The sequence below is a fragment of the Microcaecilia unicolor genome, chromosome 5 (genome assembly GCF_901765095.1).
Source record: "Microcaecilia unicolor chromosome 5, aMicUni1.1, whole genome shotgun sequence".
Classification (NCBI taxonomy): Eukaryota; Metazoa; Chordata; class Amphibia; order Gymnophiona; family Siphonopidae; genus Microcaecilia; species Microcaecilia unicolor.
Window position 1 is genome coordinate 355509086 of NC_044035.1, and position 19131 is coordinate 355528216.

General features: G+C 47.2%; 1 protein-coding gene across 1 annotated transcript in view; it reads right to left on the reverse strand.

The window, feature by feature from the left end:
* LOC115471369 (protein CBFA2T3-like) overlaps positions 1–19131 on the reverse strand; it is a 92633-nt gene that overhangs the window by 32665 nt on the left and 40837 nt on the right. The window contains exons 3-4 of the mRNA XM_030205067.1: positions 3085–3326; positions 332–421 (exon numbers count right to left, since the gene is read on the reverse strand). Coding sequence (XP_030060927.1) covers positions 332–421; positions 3085–3326 — 332 coding nt within the window. The remainder of the gene's footprint in view (positions 1–331; positions 422–3084; positions 3327–19131) is intronic.

Below are 19131 nucleotides of genomic sequence, written 5' to 3' on the forward strand. Positions count from 1 at the left end.
CCCCTTGAAAGCCAGACCCGGGAATTTTGCCCCTCCTGCCCTCCCTCTCGGTGGCCCTGAAGATTGGAGTGAGGGGTAATGGTATTGGGTTGAACGTGGGCATTTCTCTGCTGATCTACCCCAAGTGAAAGAATCTCAGCCAGGCAGACTGAATGACCTAATCTGTCTTTTTCTACCCTCATTTACCATCTTTTAAATGTTCTCGGATATGTTCTGTTTTGGAACTGATTGGACATATGCCTGCCACTACAAATTACTGGAAAGGCACGGCGCAGGGCAGGTTCCCCAGTGCTGAGAAAGCATCCACTGGATCCGCACAAAGGAGACCTACCTTGAGGAAAGGGATGACGAACGGCCGGAGAGGGAAGTTTGTGGCTTCCTGAAGCTTGGAGTGAAACTCTTCGATGGTCAACGTGGAATTCTGTGGGGCCAAGGGAGGGAGTGAGTCAAAGGGAGCAGAGATGCGAAACCACACAAAGACTTCAACCTCATTCCACACGTCCCAGCCACTGCCCCTGCCCAGGGTACAGTGCTAGAAACCACCCCTCCTGTAGAAGGACTGCACCCAGGGCACCATATGGGCTCCTGCCACACTACAACGTTTGGTCCATTCTTTCATTATAATACTCATTCCAATATTTACCAGGGCTCATAGTTCTGTTACCCCGAATAAGAACCAAAAGACTACAAGCCCCAGAATGCTTTGAGAGGACTAATGACCAGTCAAGTAACCTGGGACCTGAATATTGATGGCTGGAGTTCTGATCTTCATCTTGTCATTGAGTTGAATTAGCTCTAATTCTATTCTATTCTGCAGTTAGCGTAGCGGGGTTTAAAAAAGGTTTGGATAGCTTCCTAAAAGAAAAGTCCATAAGCCATTATTAAAATGGACTTGGGGAAAACCCACTGCTTATTTCTAGGATAAGCAGCATAAAATGTATTATACTGTTTTGGGATCTTTCCGGGTACTTGTAGCCTGGATTGGCCATTCTTGAAAACAGGATGCTGGGTTTGATGGACCTTCGGTCTGTCCCAGTATGGCAACACTTATGTACTTGGGATTCTGAATGGAATGTTGCTACTCTTTGGGGTTCTACATGGAATGTTGCTACATTTTGAAATTCTGCATGGAATCTTGTTATTCTTTAGAATTCTAGAATCTTGCTAGTCTTTGGGGTTCTACATGGAATGTTGCTACTCTTTGGGGTTCCACATGGAATGTTGCTACACTTTCAAATTCTGCATGGAATCTTGTTATTCTTTAGAATTCTAGAATCTTGCTACTCTTTGGGGTTCTACATGGAATGTTGCTACTCTTTGGGTTTCTGCCAGGTATTTGTGACCTGGATTGGCCACTGTTGGAAACAGGATGCTGGGCTTGATGGACCTTCGGTCTGTCCCAGTATGGCAACGCTTATGTTCTTATACTACTTTTAACAATATTTCAAAGCAATTTACAACATGAATAATATCTCACATGGATGTGATTTACAATTACATTTAAGCAAACCGAACTTAAAACAAAGTATTACAATGAGAATAGATAAGATTTCGATATTTTACGAAAAAGACTGTATTCAGGTATTAACCGCATAAATGCAAGCAAGCTATTCCTTATTCTCAGACCCTGAAACTCAAAAGAACGCTCCCAAATGGCTGTTAACCTCATCGTCTTCATAGATGGCATATTGAGAGTCGAATTCTTTAAACGAATAATCTCTTGATCCTAAAAATGATATTAATTGTCCCACCATAACAGAATTCATACCATGAAGACACTTATAAATCGGACATATAATCTTAAATTGAATATGGGATTCCATTCTAATGGGCCGATGCTCAAAATGTAACGTCAGCGCTAGAGGTGATTAGCACCAGACCAGAGCCAGCGTTAGTGAGCACAGAATGCTCAGAGGGCTGTAGTTCGGGAGACAACGTGTGTGCCAAAGATCAGCGCAAACAGCATGCAAATGTAGTCAAATGGATGTTAATGAGGTCATTTCCTATTCCCTCCCAATGCTCAGAGAACCGCGCACAAGACAAAGCTGCCGTTACTGATGAAAACCTAACGCCAGCTCGCAGGGCCGCCGAGAGGGGAGGGGCAGGGGGGACAAAATTCCCCGGGCCTCCAAGGGGGGCCCGGCGCCGCAGTCCCCTCCACCTGCCCCCCTCCGTCCAAGGCGGCGTACAGAAAGAATAGATCAAACATGAGCAATAGGCAATTACAGCAGTAAAAATATTCGAAAACAATACAGAGGGGCCCTTTGATTAAGCTGCATTAAGCACTAGTGTGAGCCTAATGCAGGACGTGCTAAAGTGTCCCCGTTAGAACATAAGAACATAAGCATTGCCATACCGGGCCATACTAAAGGTCCATCAAGCCCAACATCCAACAGTGGCCAATCCAGGCCACAAGTACCCAGCAGGATCCCAAAAAAGTACAATACATTTTATACTGCTTATCCTAGAAATAAGAATTGAATTTTCCCCAGTCCATTTTTTAAACCCCGCTAAGCTAACTGCTTTTACTACATTCTCTGGCAACGAATTCCAGAGTTTAATTACACGTGGAGTGAAGAAATATTTTCTCCAATTTGTTTTAAATTTACTACTTTCTAGCTTCACTGCGTGCCCCCCTAGATCTAGTATTTTTGGAAAGAGTAAACAAGTGATTCACGTCTACCCATTCCACTCCACTCATTATTTCATAGACCTCTATCATTCTTTTCTCCAAGCTGAAGGGCCCAAGCCGTTTCAGCCTTTCCTCATAGGGAAGTCATCCCATCCCCTTTATCATTTTCGTCGCCCTTCTCTGTACCTTTTCTAATTCCACTATATCTTTTTTGAGATACGGTGACGGTTGCACCATGAAGCGATACAAAGGCATTATAACATCCTCATATTTGGTTTCCATTCCTTTCCTAATAATACCTAACATGTAATTAGTTTTGCCACACAGTAATAATTTTTTAACATTTTTTCGGAGAGGGGTATGTCAGGGGCAGAGAATGGACACGGATTCACTAATGAGCTGGTGCACTGACATCACTGCTGCATTGACTGGTGAATATGGCGAGAACTCACCACCAGGCCTAGTACCAGTGTGCGAACGCGCTCCCCGATCTCCGGTGAGATATCATTGCCGAACTGCTGCAGGGTGGTGAGGAAACGCTTCAGCTTGCTAAGCTGGCGGGCACCGCAGGCGGGCGGCAGCTGCTGGTTGCACAGTGAAGCCGTGGAGGAGGAGGCAGGGCCGTTGCTGAAGCCGTTGGGTGTAGAAGGAGCTCCGTTGATGGCTGTCGGTGAGTGGCTGCTTCCATTCATTACTGCAAGAAAAACACGAGGCAGAACTGTAATATTTGATGTAGTTTGGGTTCTAATTCCTCCCCCCCCCCCCCGGTGCATTTATTTTCAGAATGGCCAAACCACCCAATCATTCCCCAGCTGTAGCATTCATTCCATCCAGTGGAAGCTCCTCAGTTCAGTCTAGTTATTAAAAAAACATTGTTTGGAAGGGGGAGGACAAGGATGAAGGAGAAGCAAGGGCACATTTGGAGACCCAAAACCCATCCACACCAGGGGCTTAGCCAGACCTTGCAGTGGGAGGGGGCCAGAGCCCGAGATGGGGGGGCAATTTTGGTCTGCCACCTGCCTTGCCGCCCCCCCATCTCGGGCTCTGGCCCCCTCCCACCTCAAAACCCATCCACACCAGTGGCGTAGCCAGACCTTGCAGTGGGAGGGGGCCAGAGCCCGAGATGGGGGGGGGGCAATTTTGGTCTGCCGCCTGCCTTGCCGCTCCCCCCCCATCTCAGGCTCTGGCCCCCTCCCACTGCAAAACCCATCCACACCAGGGGCGTAGCTAGACCTTGCAGTGGGAGGGGGCCAGATCCCGAGATGGGGGACAATTTTGGTCTGCCACCTGCCTTGCTGCCCTCCCTCACTGCCTCACCGCTCCCCCCTTGCTGCCCTGCCGCTCCCCACCCACTGCTGCAGCAAATACCTTGGCTAGCCAGGGTCCCCGACCCCTGCCAGCTAAAACCTTCTCCAGCGCTGATCTCCGGCCTCGCCCCATTGCCTGCCCTTCTGTCTCTTCCCCCTCATGTCCTGTACACTCCTTTTAGTGAATTTCGTGCAGGACTTGAAGGGGAAGAAAGAGCAGGGCAAGCAACGCAACGGTGCCGGAGACCGGCACTGGACAAGGTTTCAGCTGGTGGGGGTTGGGGACCCCGGCCAGCAAAACCAGGGGGCCAGAGGAAATTTGAGGGTGCCCAGGCCCCTGTGGCCCCACACAGTTACGCCACTGATCCATACACAGACCTTTACTGGTATCTGATAAAAGGAGGTTATACAGAGGGAACTTAGAGGCAGAGACGCCAAGGGTGGACCTGGACCATGCCAGAGTGCGGCAATTACATACAGCAAGTTGAAGTGTCATATAGCTTTGCAAAGCCTTTCTCTGGTGCCTCTGAAAGGGTAATAAACAATGAGCTGGGTAAAGTGTGTGAGCTGAACACAAGGTGTGAACCCAGGTTTCACAGCAGGTGGACCTTTAGCTGCAGGAAAGAGAGACAGAGGACAGGGAGGGGGATTGATTTCAAAATCAAAGTGGAGGGGGAGCCCAGTGGTTAGAGCACTGGGTTGGACTTTCAGGGGGTGCCTGGTTCAAATCCCACTGCAGTTCCTTGTGACCTTGGGCAAGTCACTTAACCCTCCACTGCCCCAGGTACAACATTAGATTGTGAGTTGCCTGGGGACAAAGAAATAACTACCGTACCTGAGCTACTACTGAAAATGCAAACAAAAAATAAATAAAGGGAAATGGGACTTGATATACTGCCTTTCTGAGGTTTTTGCAACTACATTCAAAGCAGTTTACATATACTATTGGAGATTCTACATGGAATGTTGCTATTCCACTAGCAACATTCCATGTAGAAGGCTGCGCAGGCTTCTGTTTCTGTGAGTCACAGAAGCAGAAGCCTGCGCAGCCACATTGGTGATCTGCAAGGGCCGACTTCTACATGGAATGTTGCTAGTGGAATAGCAACATTCCATGTAGAATCTCAAATAGTAGCAACAGTGGAGGAGTGGCCTAGTGGTTAGGGTGGTGGACTTTGTTTCCTGAGGAACTGAGTTCGATTCCCACTTCAGGCACAGGCAGCTCCTTGTGACTCTGGGCAAGTCACTTAACCCTCCATTGCCCCATGTAAGCCGCATTGAGCCTGCCATGAGTGGGAAAGCGCGGGGTACAAATGTAACAAAAATAAAATAGATACTATTGGAGATTCTACATGGAATGTTGCTACTATTGGAGATTCTACATGGAATGTTGCTATTCCACTAGCAACATTCCATGTAGAAGGCTGCGCAGGCTTCTGTTTCTGTGAGTCTGACGTCCTGCACATACATGCAGGACGTCAGACTCACAGAAGCAGAAGCCTGCGCGGCCACATTGGTGATCTGCAAGGGCCGACTTCTACATGGAATGTTGCTAGTGGAATAGCAACATTCCATGTAGAATCTCAAATAGTAGCAACAGTGGAGGAGTGGCCTAGTGGTTAGGGTGGTGGACTTTGGTCCTGGGTTCGATTCCCACTTCAGGCACAGGCAGCTCCTTGTGACTCTGGGCAAGTCACTTAACCCTCCATTGCCCCATGTAAGCCGCATTGAGCCTGCCATGAGTGGGAAAGCACGGGGTACAAATGTAAGAAAAAAAATCCCATCAAACCCCAACTAAAAATACTAGGAATCATTATCGACAAGCATTTATCTTTCGAAAATCAGGTTTCAGCATTGAAATCAAAGAGTTTCAAAATGTTATGGAAACTGAGAAGCATTCGAGACTACTTTCCCAAGATAAGCATTCCGTCTTATAGTACAATCTCTGATATTACCAGAACTAGACTACTGCAATGCAGCATACGTAGGATACAAATAAAGAATGTTAAAATCACTGCAGACCATCCAAAACATGGCAGCAAGACTAATGTTCAAAAAGCCGAAATATGAAAGCGCAACTCCATTGCTTGTAATGCAACATTGGCTACCAATTAAGGCCAGATCGTTCTTTAAAACCAGCACCCTAATCTTCAACAAACTGTTCGGCATGGCCCCAGACTAGATGCTAGACCTGATAAACTTATCGCCAAGAAACGCAAACCCAGGAACCTGGAGCTCCTACTTCTACACCTTCCCAACTGAAGCAACATCGCCTACTAATCCATCTACACATCTGGGTTTAGCTACTTGAGTTCCAAATAGTTGAACTCAATCCCCCCAGGCCATAAGAAACATTAACAGCTATCTCCAGTTCAGAAAAGAACTAAAAACACATCTGTTTAAGAAAGCTTATGATTAATCCCATAAATCAATCAATTAATTAATTAATTTAGATTTTGCTCACACCTTTTTCAGTAGTAGCTCAAGGTGAGTTACAAGGTGAGTTAATTGTTCACCAACGCATATAATTGAGCATCACATTGTAACCCCTCTTGTAATTGTAAGCTACATTGAACTGAAGCTTGTTTTTGGATAATTGTGGGATACAAGATTGTATAAATAAACAAACAAACAAACAAACAAACAAACAAACAAACTCTTCCATTCAAACAGAGCAAAACCTGCTCTCAGCCACTTGAAATGTATCAGCTGTGCTTTATTACTGAATTCTTGCATGTCTGTCCTCCTTGTACCATCACCTTAAAGCCTGTTTGGAATTCCTCTCAGGGTCAGTAGGATGCAAGTTCTCCTGTGCTGTAGGATCTGAAATTATACCAGGTTGTGAGGTTTACCGTTTAAACAGATCTGCACCTAACCCATTGGAACACAATCAGTACTTTCCAAATTAGAAGACCAGAGAAGAAATAAACAATGGCAGTGAACCTGAAATGTGATCAGCTTTCTCTTCACCAGAACAAGGTTTCATCATAGTGATAACGGCGTCACCACAGCGCACAGACTGCCGCCACAAGGATTCTTTACATTAATATGTAGCTCATACAGTGATGCTTCTCACGTCTGGTTCTAGTTCACGCAGATGTTCACTGATTTTGCTGTCTGCATCACCGCTGTAAGCATTTCAGATCTCTTTTCCTGTTCCCTTGGCTCTGCCTCCCTGTGATTTCCATTTGTGGGATTTTGGTGGGGAGGGGGTGTTGACAGGGCCGCCGAGAGACAACGCCAGGCTCTGGGGAAAAACACCCCCCTGGGGCCGCCCCGCTTACTTGTCCTGCTCCTGGCACTGCGCATGGCAAAATTCCCCAAGGCCCGGTGCTAGCATGGCTCTCCTCTTCCTGTTCACGGCAGAGTCCTTCCATCCTTCCTGCCGTTTCCAAAGAGGCTGTTTGGATGCGGCAGGAAGGAAGTACTGTGCTCTGTGGCGCTGCCGTGAACAGAAACAGGAGAGCCATGCTTGCACCGGGCGGGCCCCCCTTAGATGCCGTGTCCTGGGGAATTTTGCCCCCCCCCCCCCCGCCCCTCTCTCGGTGGCCCTGGGTGATCTTCTCCACAGACTGTACTCCTCTGTCCTGAGTGCAGTGAGAAACCTCTGATTCCAGCCTGGTTCAATCCATGTACAGGGAATAGACAAACACTCACTGACCCTTCACATCTCACCCGTCTGTGATGCATCCTGGCAGAACCTCACCCCCAAAATATGCAAACTAAATGAGCGAACTGAGCTGGCCTCTTCAGCTCCCGCACTCCATGGGGCCAACTCTACAAGGGGCCCCAATGCCATGCGGGGAGAGTCCTTCTATAACAATACTTGGGTAGTCCACATGTCTGTGGTGATGCAGATCCATGTACTGGAGGACCAGCCTAGTGGTTAGTTAAGCGGACTTTGATCCTGGGGAACTGGATCCGATTCCCACTGCAGCTCCTTGTGACTCTGGGCAAGTCGCTTAACCCTCCATTGCCCCAGGTACAAATAAATACCTGTATAGACTATGTAAACTGCTTTGAATGTAGTTGCAAAAACCACAGGAAGGCAGTGTATCAAGTGCCATTAACAAGATTCCATTCACAATCTCCAAGAGTAGCAACATTCCATGTAGAACCCCAAAGAATAGCAAGATTCCGGAATCCCAAGGAGTGGAAGAGTAGCCTAGTGGTTGCTACTATTGAGATTCTGTTGCTACTATTTGAGATTCTACAGGGAATGTTGCTAGTGGAGGAGTAGCCTAGTGGTTAGTGCAGTGGACTTTGATCCTGGGGAACTGAGTTCGATTCCCACTGCAGCTCCTTCTGACTCTGGGCAAGTCACTTAACCCTCCATTGCCCAAGGTACAAGTAAGTACCTGTTTATACTATGTAAACCGCTTTGAATGTAGTTGCAAAAACCACAGAAAGGCGGTATATCAAGTCCCATTTCCCTTTAATAAAATATTAGGGTACCCGCAGTTAGATCTGCCATAGACCTGTTGTAAGTGTGTCAAGGATGGGCATAATTTACAGTATTTCCTAAGTTGTATGTGTAAGTGGCAGCTGCTCCCATGCTCCGCCTATGAGATCACCCCTTGCATGTATGTACCATGCCACTTCCATTCACCCTTACAGAACAGCAATTAGTCACTTTAAGTTCATTCGTGCCATTAACCTGTACAAGAGGCAGGCACCCAGTGGATTCAGAGTTGCCCTATATGACTTCTCTCCCTCTTTGGGAGCGATCCCCTATTACGTGGGCCAGCAGTGAGACAGCCCTGAACACTTTTCCCATCCCCTCCCAGTGCTGCTGTCCAGGGAAATAGAAAGCCGTGCCAGAGACTTGACGGACAACAATTCACCCAGATTTGTGTCGTCTGCCTCCTTTCCCCAGCCCCCTCCCGAATAGCTGCCAGCAAATGCAGAAGGAAGCTGCATCCCCAAACAATTCCTTTTTTGTTACAAGTTTGTAATTCCTGTTGCCCTGGATAGATTTCAGGACCTAGAAATCTAATGGAAAAGACGGTGTCATTCCGTACTGCTGGGTATAAAGACAGACAGACTGACTGACACACAGGTGCAGCACCCCCTGCTGAGGGTGAGAGGGTGCTGGGGGGGGGGGTACAGAAATGGCGTCCTCTGCTGCCCTGAACAGCGTCAGGTTTGATCCGTTAATAACTACTAACCTTGCTGTGAGTGTCGTTCCACCTCAACAGGAATCGGCCACTCTGTCTCCTGTGTTTTCTCAGGATCTCTCCCGCTCTGAGATGGGACGATCACAGCAAATGCTCCACAGAGACACCAAAAATAACCCCCAGATACAACTGCTTTTATTCCAGTGACAGGTGCGTTACTAAGTTAAACTCCATACATGCCTACGCTGAAAAGGCCGAACACAAGCAACATCGTCCCCTATTCACTGCCCTCCAGCCCCTTCCTTCCTACCCTGCAGCGTGAATGATGACAAGAATATCCAGGGCTTTTTTTTGAGGGGGTACTGAGTACCGGCACCTTTCCCAATAGCTGCTAAAATTGACCCATGGCCCCCAGGTTTTAATGAAAGAGCTCAGGCTCTAAACACATCAATTCTGCCTTTGTCATAGATTCTGTGACTGGTTGTAGGGGGCCTGGCTATTGTGGGGTGGGTCCCTCACTGATCACCCCACCCCTGAAGGGTGGCCTCGCATTTGAGTACCGGCACCTTTTCCATTGTCTGCTAAAATTGACCCAAGGACCCCAAGTATTAATGAAAGAGCTCAGGCTCGACACACCAATTCTGCCTTGTCATAGATTCTGTGACTGGTTGTGGGGGACCTGGCTATTGTGGGGTGGCTCCCACAGTGATCACCCCACCCCTGAAGGGTGGCCTGGCATTTGAGTACCGGCACCTTTTTCGCTAGAAAAAATGCACTGAGAATATCGCACAATCACATTAAAGTTATACACGTGCTGTAGCTCCCCCCCCTTTCTCCCCACTATTGCCAGTCACACCGACATCCAAGCTACCCCACAAGATTATCTTGGAGTCACTGTGGATAATACATTTAAATTAACAGCCCAATGACTGCAGCTGCTAAAACAAAAAGTATAAGGTTAGGGATTATGTGAAAAGGGAAAGGAAGCAAAACTGAGAATATCATCAGGCCTTTGAATAAGTCCCTGATGTGTCCCCACCTTGAGTATCGTGTGCAGTTCTGGCCACTCCATAACTAGAAAGATATAAAGAACTGGAGAAGGTTTAGAAAAGAACCACAAAAGTGATAAAAGGGGATGGAAGGGACTCTCTTGTGAAGAAAGGCTAAACAGGTTGGGCTTTTCAGCTTGGAGGAAAGAGAACTGAGAGGGGATACCATAGAAGTTTATGAAACTATGGACTGGGGTGGAACGGTTGAATAAGGAATGATTGTTTAACACAGAAACAAGAGGAGACGCTGTGGAACGTGCTGCCAGAGGATGTGGTCGAGGCGACCAACACAGCAGGATTCAAGAGAGGACTGGACAAGTTCCTGGAGGAAAAGTCCCTAAGAAATTAGTAGCAGGTAAACTTTAGATCAACTTTTTGGGATCATCAGAGTACTTTTGCCCAGGACTGGCCACTGTCACAGAGGCTCAATGGACCTTGGTCTGCCTCAGCACAGCTCTGTTTGAAATCCTCTACCCCCATCCCCATACACTGCACCATTCGACACTCCCTGTGACACCTCCCAATGAGACCTCTACTCCCATGCACACTGTCACTGAGCACTGCCTGAGACTCCCCGTGCACACAGTCTTGGGGCACTTTCTCTGACACTCCACTGTGAGACCTCCCTCCTCAATCCCATGCACACCACTGTCTAGCACTCCCCGTGAGACCCCCATTCCCATGTACACTACACTGTCATCGAGTACTTCCTGTGACACCCCCACAATGAGACCCTCCAAGCTCACCAGTGCCAGCCAGCAGGCCCTGAAACTTCCAACCGAATAAAGAGGGCTGAGGTACGCTTGAGTCCCATGGGGACATGGAGTGTGTTAGATCCCTTACTCTCAACCCTTCCTTAGACGCTGTGCTTTCTTTGAATGATATTTTAATACATTTTCTCTCCTTATGAATGGACCTGTAGGTTGTGATCATAAACCGTTACACTCTGTGGTCTCTGCATCTTTCTATCTGACCCAATTCCTCTCTTCACGTTGCGGGTATAATTTCCAGTATCCTGCAGCTTTGCCAGTGGATGAAACTGTTCTAGTGAGGGTCACTGTAGGAAAATGTCTAAGGAAATTTACCTATGATGTGTGCATGCGAGAATCACTGGCATTCATCCACACCTGCTGTTTGTGCGGGCAAACAATCAGTGGACAAAAATAGCACCAGCCCATCTGAAAATCAAGTGTGCGTGGGCTGTTAACCCCTTCCTTTCCTGGGAACACTCCTTTTACTATGTCTCTGAAAATCAAAGGCGGCTTTTAGTTGCATTAATCACTAATTTACCTGTCTGTCTGCTGCCGTTGTATTCTCACTCAGCTCAGACTGTGTCGGTGGCTTGTTGTAAGCAGGGCCGGTCTTAGGCAGAGGCGACCAAGGCGACCGCATAGGGCCCCGCACCTAAGGGGGCCCCGTGCAGCATGCCTCAATTCTGCCTCGCTCGTGCCTCCACTCCGACCTCTGCCGCTGCTCGCCTTAGTCGCCTGAGATGATCCCCATTCCCGCGGCTCGGCCACTCCGCTGCTGCCACCACCAGCGCAGCGCCCACCCCCGGCTTGGGCCCGCTGAGCCCGCCGTCAGCTCCCGAGTCCCCGGACCCCGGCAACTAACTGAGCGATGCCAGCGAGCCAGCCCAGGCAGCGACGGCCCCACCCCCAATGGCGACGACAGACAGTTGCAGCGCGACGGCTCACCTCCAGGCTCTAGGGCGGGGCGGGGCTAGAATGGGGCCCCACCAAATTGGTCTGCATAGGGCCCCGCACTTGCTAAGACCGGCCCTGGTTGTAAGGATATGATGCAGAGGGTGCTGTAAATATTTCCTGCCTAAAAAGAATTTTCCGCTCTAAATGTCATTGGCAAGTGAGCAAAATTGCAGCGCAGAAGGAATTTCTCTTGCTGTTCAGGTAAGATCTGCAGCTCCTAGGGCATGCTGACCCCACAGATATACCAAAAAGAAAAATCCACTTCCTGTTTTTGTGCCTGAATATAATCAATGTAAACTGCTTTGGTTGTACTAGGGTTACCATATGCCCTCTTTTAAGACTTCTTCAGATATGTCCTCATAAGTACATAAGTACATAAGTAGTGCCATACTGGGAAAGACCAAAGGTCCATCTAGCCCAGCATCCTGTCACCGACAGTGGCCAATCCAGGTCAAGGGCACCTGGCACGCTCCCCAAACGTAAAAACATTTCAGACAAGTTATACCTAAAAATGAGGAATTTTTCCAGTCCATTTAATAGCGGTCTATGGACTTGTCCTTTAGGAATCTATCTAACCCCTTTTTAAACTCCGTCAAGCTAACCGCCTGTACCACGTTCTCCGGCAATGAATTCCAGAGTCTAATTACACGTTGGGTGAAGAAAAATTTTCTCCGATTCGTTTTAAATTTACCACACTGTAGCTTCAACTCATGCCCTCTAGTCCTAGTATTTTTGGATAGCGTGAACAGTCGCTTCACATCCACCCGATCCATTCCACTCATTATTTTATACACTTCTATCATATCTCCCCTCAGCCGTCTCTTCTCCAAGCTGAAAAGCCCTAGCCTTCTCAGCCTCTCTTCATAGGAAAGTCGTCCCATCCCCACTATCATTTTCGTCGCCCTTCGCTGTACCTTTTCCAATTCTACTATATCTTTTTTGAGATACGGAGACCAGTACTGAACACAATACTCCAGGTGCGGTCGCACCATGGAGCGATCCAACGGCATTATAACATCCGCACACCTGGACTCCATACCCTTCTTAATAACACCCAACATTCTATTCGCTTTCCTAGCCGCAGCAGCACACTGAGCAGAAGGTTTCAGCGTATCATCGACGACGACACCCAGATCCCTTTCTTGATCCGTAACTCCTAACGCGGAACCTTGCAAGACGTAGCTATAATTCGGGTTCCTCTTACCCACATGCATCACTTTGCACTTGTCAACATTGAACTTCATCTGCCACTTGCACGCCCATTCTCCCAGTCTCGCAAGGTCCTCCTGTAATCGTTCACATTCCTCCTGCGACTTGACGACCCTGAATAATTTTGTGTCATCGGCGAATTTAATTACCTCACTAGTTATTCCCATCTCTAGGTCATTTATAAATACATTAAAAAGCAACGGACCCAGCACAGACCCCTGCGGGACCCCACTAACTACCCTCCTCCACTGAGAATACTGGCCACGCAATCCTACTCTCTGCTTCCTATCTTTCAACCAGTTCTTAATCCATAATAATACCCTACCTCCGATTCCATGACTCTGCAATTTCTTCAGGAGTCTTTCGTGCGGCACTTTGTCAAACGCCTTCTGAAAATCCAGATATACAATATCAACCGGCTCCCCATTGTCCACATGTTTGCTTACCCCCTCAAAAAAATGCATTAGATTGGTGAGGCAAGACTTCCCTTCACTAAATCCGTGCTGACTTTGTCTCATCAGTCCATGTTTTTGTATATGCTCTGCAATTTTATTCTTAATAATAGCCTCCACCATCTTGCCCGGCACCGACGTCAGACTCACCGGTCTATAATTTCCCGGATCTCCTCTGGAACCTTTCTTAAAAATCGGAGTAACATTGGCTACCCTCCAGTCTTCCGGTATTACACTCGATTTTAGGGACAGATTGCATATTTCTAACAGTAGCTCCGCAAGTTCATTTTTTAGTTCTATTAATACTCTGGGATGAATACCATCAGGTCCCGGTGATTTACTACTCTTCAGCTTGCTGAACTGACCCATTACATCCTCCAAGGTTACAGAGAATTTGTTTAGTTTCTCCGACTCCCCCGCTTCAAATATTCTTTCCGGCACCGGTGTCCCCCCCAAATCCTCCTCGGTGAAGACCGAAGCAAAGAATTCATTTAATTTCTCCGCTACGGCTTTGTCCTCCTTGATCGCCCCTTTAACACCATTTTCGTCCAGCGGCCCAACCGACTCTTTGGCCTCCAGGATTTTTAATTTTTAGGGAACTGTCCTCTTTTTCTTTTATGTGCCATCCAGCTTATTTTTGAAAGAGAAGGGCGGCCATCTTTCGACACAAATTGGGAGATGGCCGCCCTTCCCTCAGAGGCGGCCAAATCGGCATAATCGAAAGCCGATTTTGGCCGCACTCAAGTGCTTCCCGTTGCGGAGCCGGCCAAAGTTCCCGGGGGCGTGTCGGCAGCATACCGAAGGCGGGACGGGGGCGTGGTTAAGAGATGGCCGCCCTCGGCCGATAATGGAAAAAAGAAGGGCGTCCCTGACGAGCATTTGGCCGACTTTACTTGGTCCATTTTTTTTCACGACCAAGCCTCAAAAAGGTGCCCCAAGTGACCAGATGACCACCGGAGGGAATCAGGGATGACTTCCCCTTACTCACCCAGTGGTCACTAACCCCCTCTCACCCAAAAAAAAAATTAAAAAACATTTTTTGCCAGCCTTTATGCCAGCCTCAAATGTCATACCCAGCTCCATGACAGCAGTATGCAGGTCCCTGGAGCAGTTTTTAGTGGGTGCAGTGCACTTCAGGCAGGCGGACCCAGGCCCATCCCCCCCACCTGTTACACTTGTGGTGGTAAATGTGAGCCCTCAACCCCCCCCAAAAAACCCACTGTACCTACATGTAGGTACCCCCCTTCATCCCTAAGGGCTATGGTAGTGGTGTACAGTTGTGGGTAGTGGGTTTTGGGGGGATTTGGGGGGGGGCTCAGCACCCAAGGTAAGGGAACTATGCACCTGGGAGCAATTTCCACTGCAGTGCCCCCTAGGGTGCCCAGTTGGTGTCCTGGCATGTCAGGGGGCCCAGTGCACTACGAATGCTGGCTCCTCCCACGACCAAATCCCTTGGATTTGGTCGTTTTTGAGATGGCTGCCCTCAGTTTCCATTATAGGCAAAAACCAAGGGCGCCCATCTCTAAGGTTGGCCTAAATGTTGGGATTTGGGCGGCCCCGGACCGCATTATCGACATGAGGGCGCCCATCTTGGTCGATTATGCGGTTGGCTCCGCCCCTTCTCGGGGCCGTCCCCGGAGATGGGCGCCCTTAGAGATGGGCGCCCCCGTTCGATTATGCCCCTCCACGACCAACACACCTACCCACATAATGAGAGAAACCATTTCTGGTCTATTAGTCAGTCTGGACACATGGGGGCGCTAAAGAGAGAGAAAGGCATTGCTGATCCCCTCACTGTTCCTCTGCTGGTTGAATCTGTCAAATGAAATTTTTTCGTGCAGCACAACTTTAAACATATGTAGGATTACCATATTTTGTCCTCTTAAAAAGAGGACACATGTCCCGTCCCTGTCCTGCCCACGCCCTGCCCCTTTCGCATCATCACCCCCTCTGTCATATATTCCCCTCCCCCTGGGTCACATATTCCCCTCCCCTGCCCCCCCATCACCTCCCCTCCCCTCCCCCTTGTCACATATTCCCCTCCCCTTGCTATCTACTGCCCTGGTGGTCTAGTGACCTCTTCTGGGCAGGAAAGAGCCCCCTCTTTCCCGCCCGGAGCGCTGTCTTGCCCTGCATCCTTCTCAGTCTCGGCTCGGGATTGAAAATGGCCGCCGAGAGTTGAAGTCTCGCGAGGCCACGTCAACTCTCGGCGGCCATTTTGAATCCCGAGCCGAGACTGAGAAGGATGCAGGGCAAGGGCAGGCAGCACTCCAGGCAGGAAAGAGGGGGTTCTTTCCTGCCCCAAAGAGGTCACTAGACCACCAGGGCAGATAGTAAGTAAGGAGAGGGGAGGGGAGACCTATGGCGCTGCTCACCCGCCCGCCTGCTTGTCCAGAAATCTGGACAAACAGGTGGGCGGGCAAAACCCGCCCGGACGCCCCGGACATGTCCTCAAAAAGAGGACATGTCCGGGGAAATCCGGACATATGGTAACCCTTAACATATGTCATGCAAAAATGTTCACGTGTATCTCAGAAACCAGCCAAAGTTGTTGATGGATTTGCGCTGTTTTGATAAGTCCGCTTGGGCTCAGTGAAACTCAAATCCAGAAATTCTTGAAACGTAGATTGTCTGTTGCTGTACTGTAAGTAAGTCACCGTTTGAGGTGTGTTCATTAACTAAAGGTTACGATTAAATATTTCTTTAGCAAAGGAAGCAACCATTTTTATTTTTTCTGGCCTCTTTATTTGTCTCTGCAAATATTGGTTGTACAACAGAAAGGCGGTGTATCAAATCTATAAGCCTATGACATGGGCCACCCTGGGTCACACCAAGGTTCTACAAGCCCAGCATCCTCCGAGAGTAGCCCATCTGGGTCACTTGGAAGTGGCAGATCTGAAAGGACAGATTCATTTTCTGTTCCTTACTCTCAGAAGAGGTGACTGTTGGATTATTTGTAGTAAATAATTAGCAGATTTTAGTACACACAGCTTCAGCTTTAGAAATGTTAATTTCTTTCTTCATCTCTCTCTCATTCACCCCTGAATAATTCACTGCTGAGTCACTTTAAAGTTGAAGTAACAAAACATCTGTTTACTCACAGTTTGTAGTTAGATTATAATCAGACAGGCTTATATATACATATTACTATACATTTGTATTATCAGCTCTTTCCATGTGCTTAGATGGTAATGGATGCTCACACCACCATAGATCCTCTCAGGTTAGGAGAGATCATGAGCTCCATGTGCTCCATGTGCTGCATCTACTGTGTCTAACCCCCACAGGAAGTTGCATAGCTGTGTGACCTCTCTAAGTAATTCACATCAGAGGTCACAGAGTAATCACAGAGAAATAATAGGTGACAGGCAATGCATGTAAAATACAATACATTCCAACAAACCCCTTCTCATGCATAACTGTCATGCAATTATTTATTCATACAAAGTCCAAGCTTTATACGCAGATTCACAAAATGTTCTCTGGGTAACGGTTTGGTCATGATGTCAGCTGTCATCTCACTGGTGTGACAATAGTGTAGACTGATGACCCCTTCTTTCGCCAACTCTCGCACGTTGTGGTATTTCGTTGCGATGTGCTTGGTGCGTGACTGAACCTTGTCATTCTGTGACAGTCGGATGCAGCTCTGATTATCTTCCATTATCTGGATTGGTCTCTGTTCAGCTATTCCGAAATCCAGCAAAAGTTTTTCAATCCACATCAGTTCTCTGCACGCTTCCGATACGGCCACATATTCAGCTTCTGTAGAAGACAGACTCACAATACTTTGTTTATGACTGGCCCATGAAATTTGTACATTTCCATACATAAACACATATCCACTTGTGGATTTATAATCAGAATGATCCCCTGCCCAATCTGAATCACAGTAACATATTAGTTTTGGATTACTATTGGCTGAAACCTTTAATTTACAATCAATGGTACCCTTTAAATACCTTACCATCCTTTTAACTGCAGTCCAATCTGATTTGGTAGGTGAGCTGACCCTTCTGCTCAAAATTCCTACTGCATTTGCTATATCAGCCCTGTATGTGGTAGCTAGATATAAAAGCTTACCTATGGCTGATCTATATTGGATGTTATCTGGTAAAGGTTCTCTTACTGTTTCATCCTTCAGAAAATCAGTGATCATGGGAGTGCTTACAACTTGGGCATCTTGCATACCTAAACTTTCAATAAGCTCATTTATTTTCTGCTTCTGGCTTAGAAGATAAGAACCATCATTTTGTTTCTCAATTTCTATACCAAGATAGTATGACACATTACCAAGTTCTTTTATCTCAACATTGTGGTTTAAACACTTTACAATGTCCTTGTACTCTTGCTCACTTTTGCTTGCAATGAGCAGATCATCAACAAAAGCTAAAATGTATGCATATTGTCCATTTGTGCACCTAGTGTACAAGCATTTATCTGCTTCACCTTGCTTAAATTCTAAATTTGTCAATATTTCATGCAATTTATCATTCCAACATTCTGCACTTTGCTTTAATCCATAAAGACCTTTGTTTAATTTACACACTAGCTGTCTTTGTTTTGTATTTATGAAACCTGTTGGTTGTTCCATGTACAAGTCTTCAGTTATATCTCCGTGAAGAAACGCTGTTTTCACATCAATGTGTTTGACTTGCATGCCTTTTGAGACTGCAATGCTCAGAAGTGTTCTGATTGTCGTGTGTTTCACTACAGGTGCAAACACTTCATCAAAATCTTCTCCATATTTTTGAAGATATCCCTTTGCCACTAATCTGGCTTTATACCTTTCCACTTTTCCTTGTGCATTCCTTTTTAACTTGAATACCCATTTGCATCCTATAGCTTTCTTGCCAGGAGGTAATTTTGTAAGAATCCAAGTATTATTTTTATCCAATGCATCAATTTCTTCTTGTGCAGCTTTATGCCATTCAGCAGCTTCTTCTGCTGGCATTTTCTCAATCTCATCCCATGTTAAGGGCTCTTGAGCTTCTGCTGACTTTGTTAGGTAAGACAGTCTTGGGGGTGGAACACCTTTGTTTTCCCTGGATGAGCGTCTGACAACAGGTTGGTCTGACCTTTCCGCATCCTCAAAATCTGAGAGTCCTTCTCCAATTGATTCCCCTTCTCCAACTGTACTGTCTTCTTCAATGATCCTTTCTGTGTCTGCTTCCTCTGCCTGTTCCTCGTTAGATACAGGTGAGTTGCTTTCAGACATCTGCCTTGGTATGGCATTTATATACACTGGCATGTCTATTATGGTTCTAGTTTCATATTCTGGATGATAAGGCTCATCTGGGATAATCCAGCCTTTATCAACCCTTTTGTTTTCATCAAAATATGTAACATGTCTTATGCCAACAATGCCAGTTTTCAGATTCAAAATTCTATATCCTTTGTGTCCTGGAGTATAGCCAACTAAAATGCCCCTTTCTGTTGTGGAATCCAGCTTATGCCTTCTTTGCTTTGGTACATGAGCATATGCTGTACTTCCAAATGTTCTTATGTGTGACAGGTTTGGCTTCCTACCATGCCATGTCTCATGTGGTGTGCGCTGAGCGCCTTTAGTTGGCATTCTGTTTTGTAGGTACACTGCTGTGAGAATGGCTTCCCCCCATAGTCTTTTAGGGAGATTGCTATCTGACAGCATACATCTGGTCAT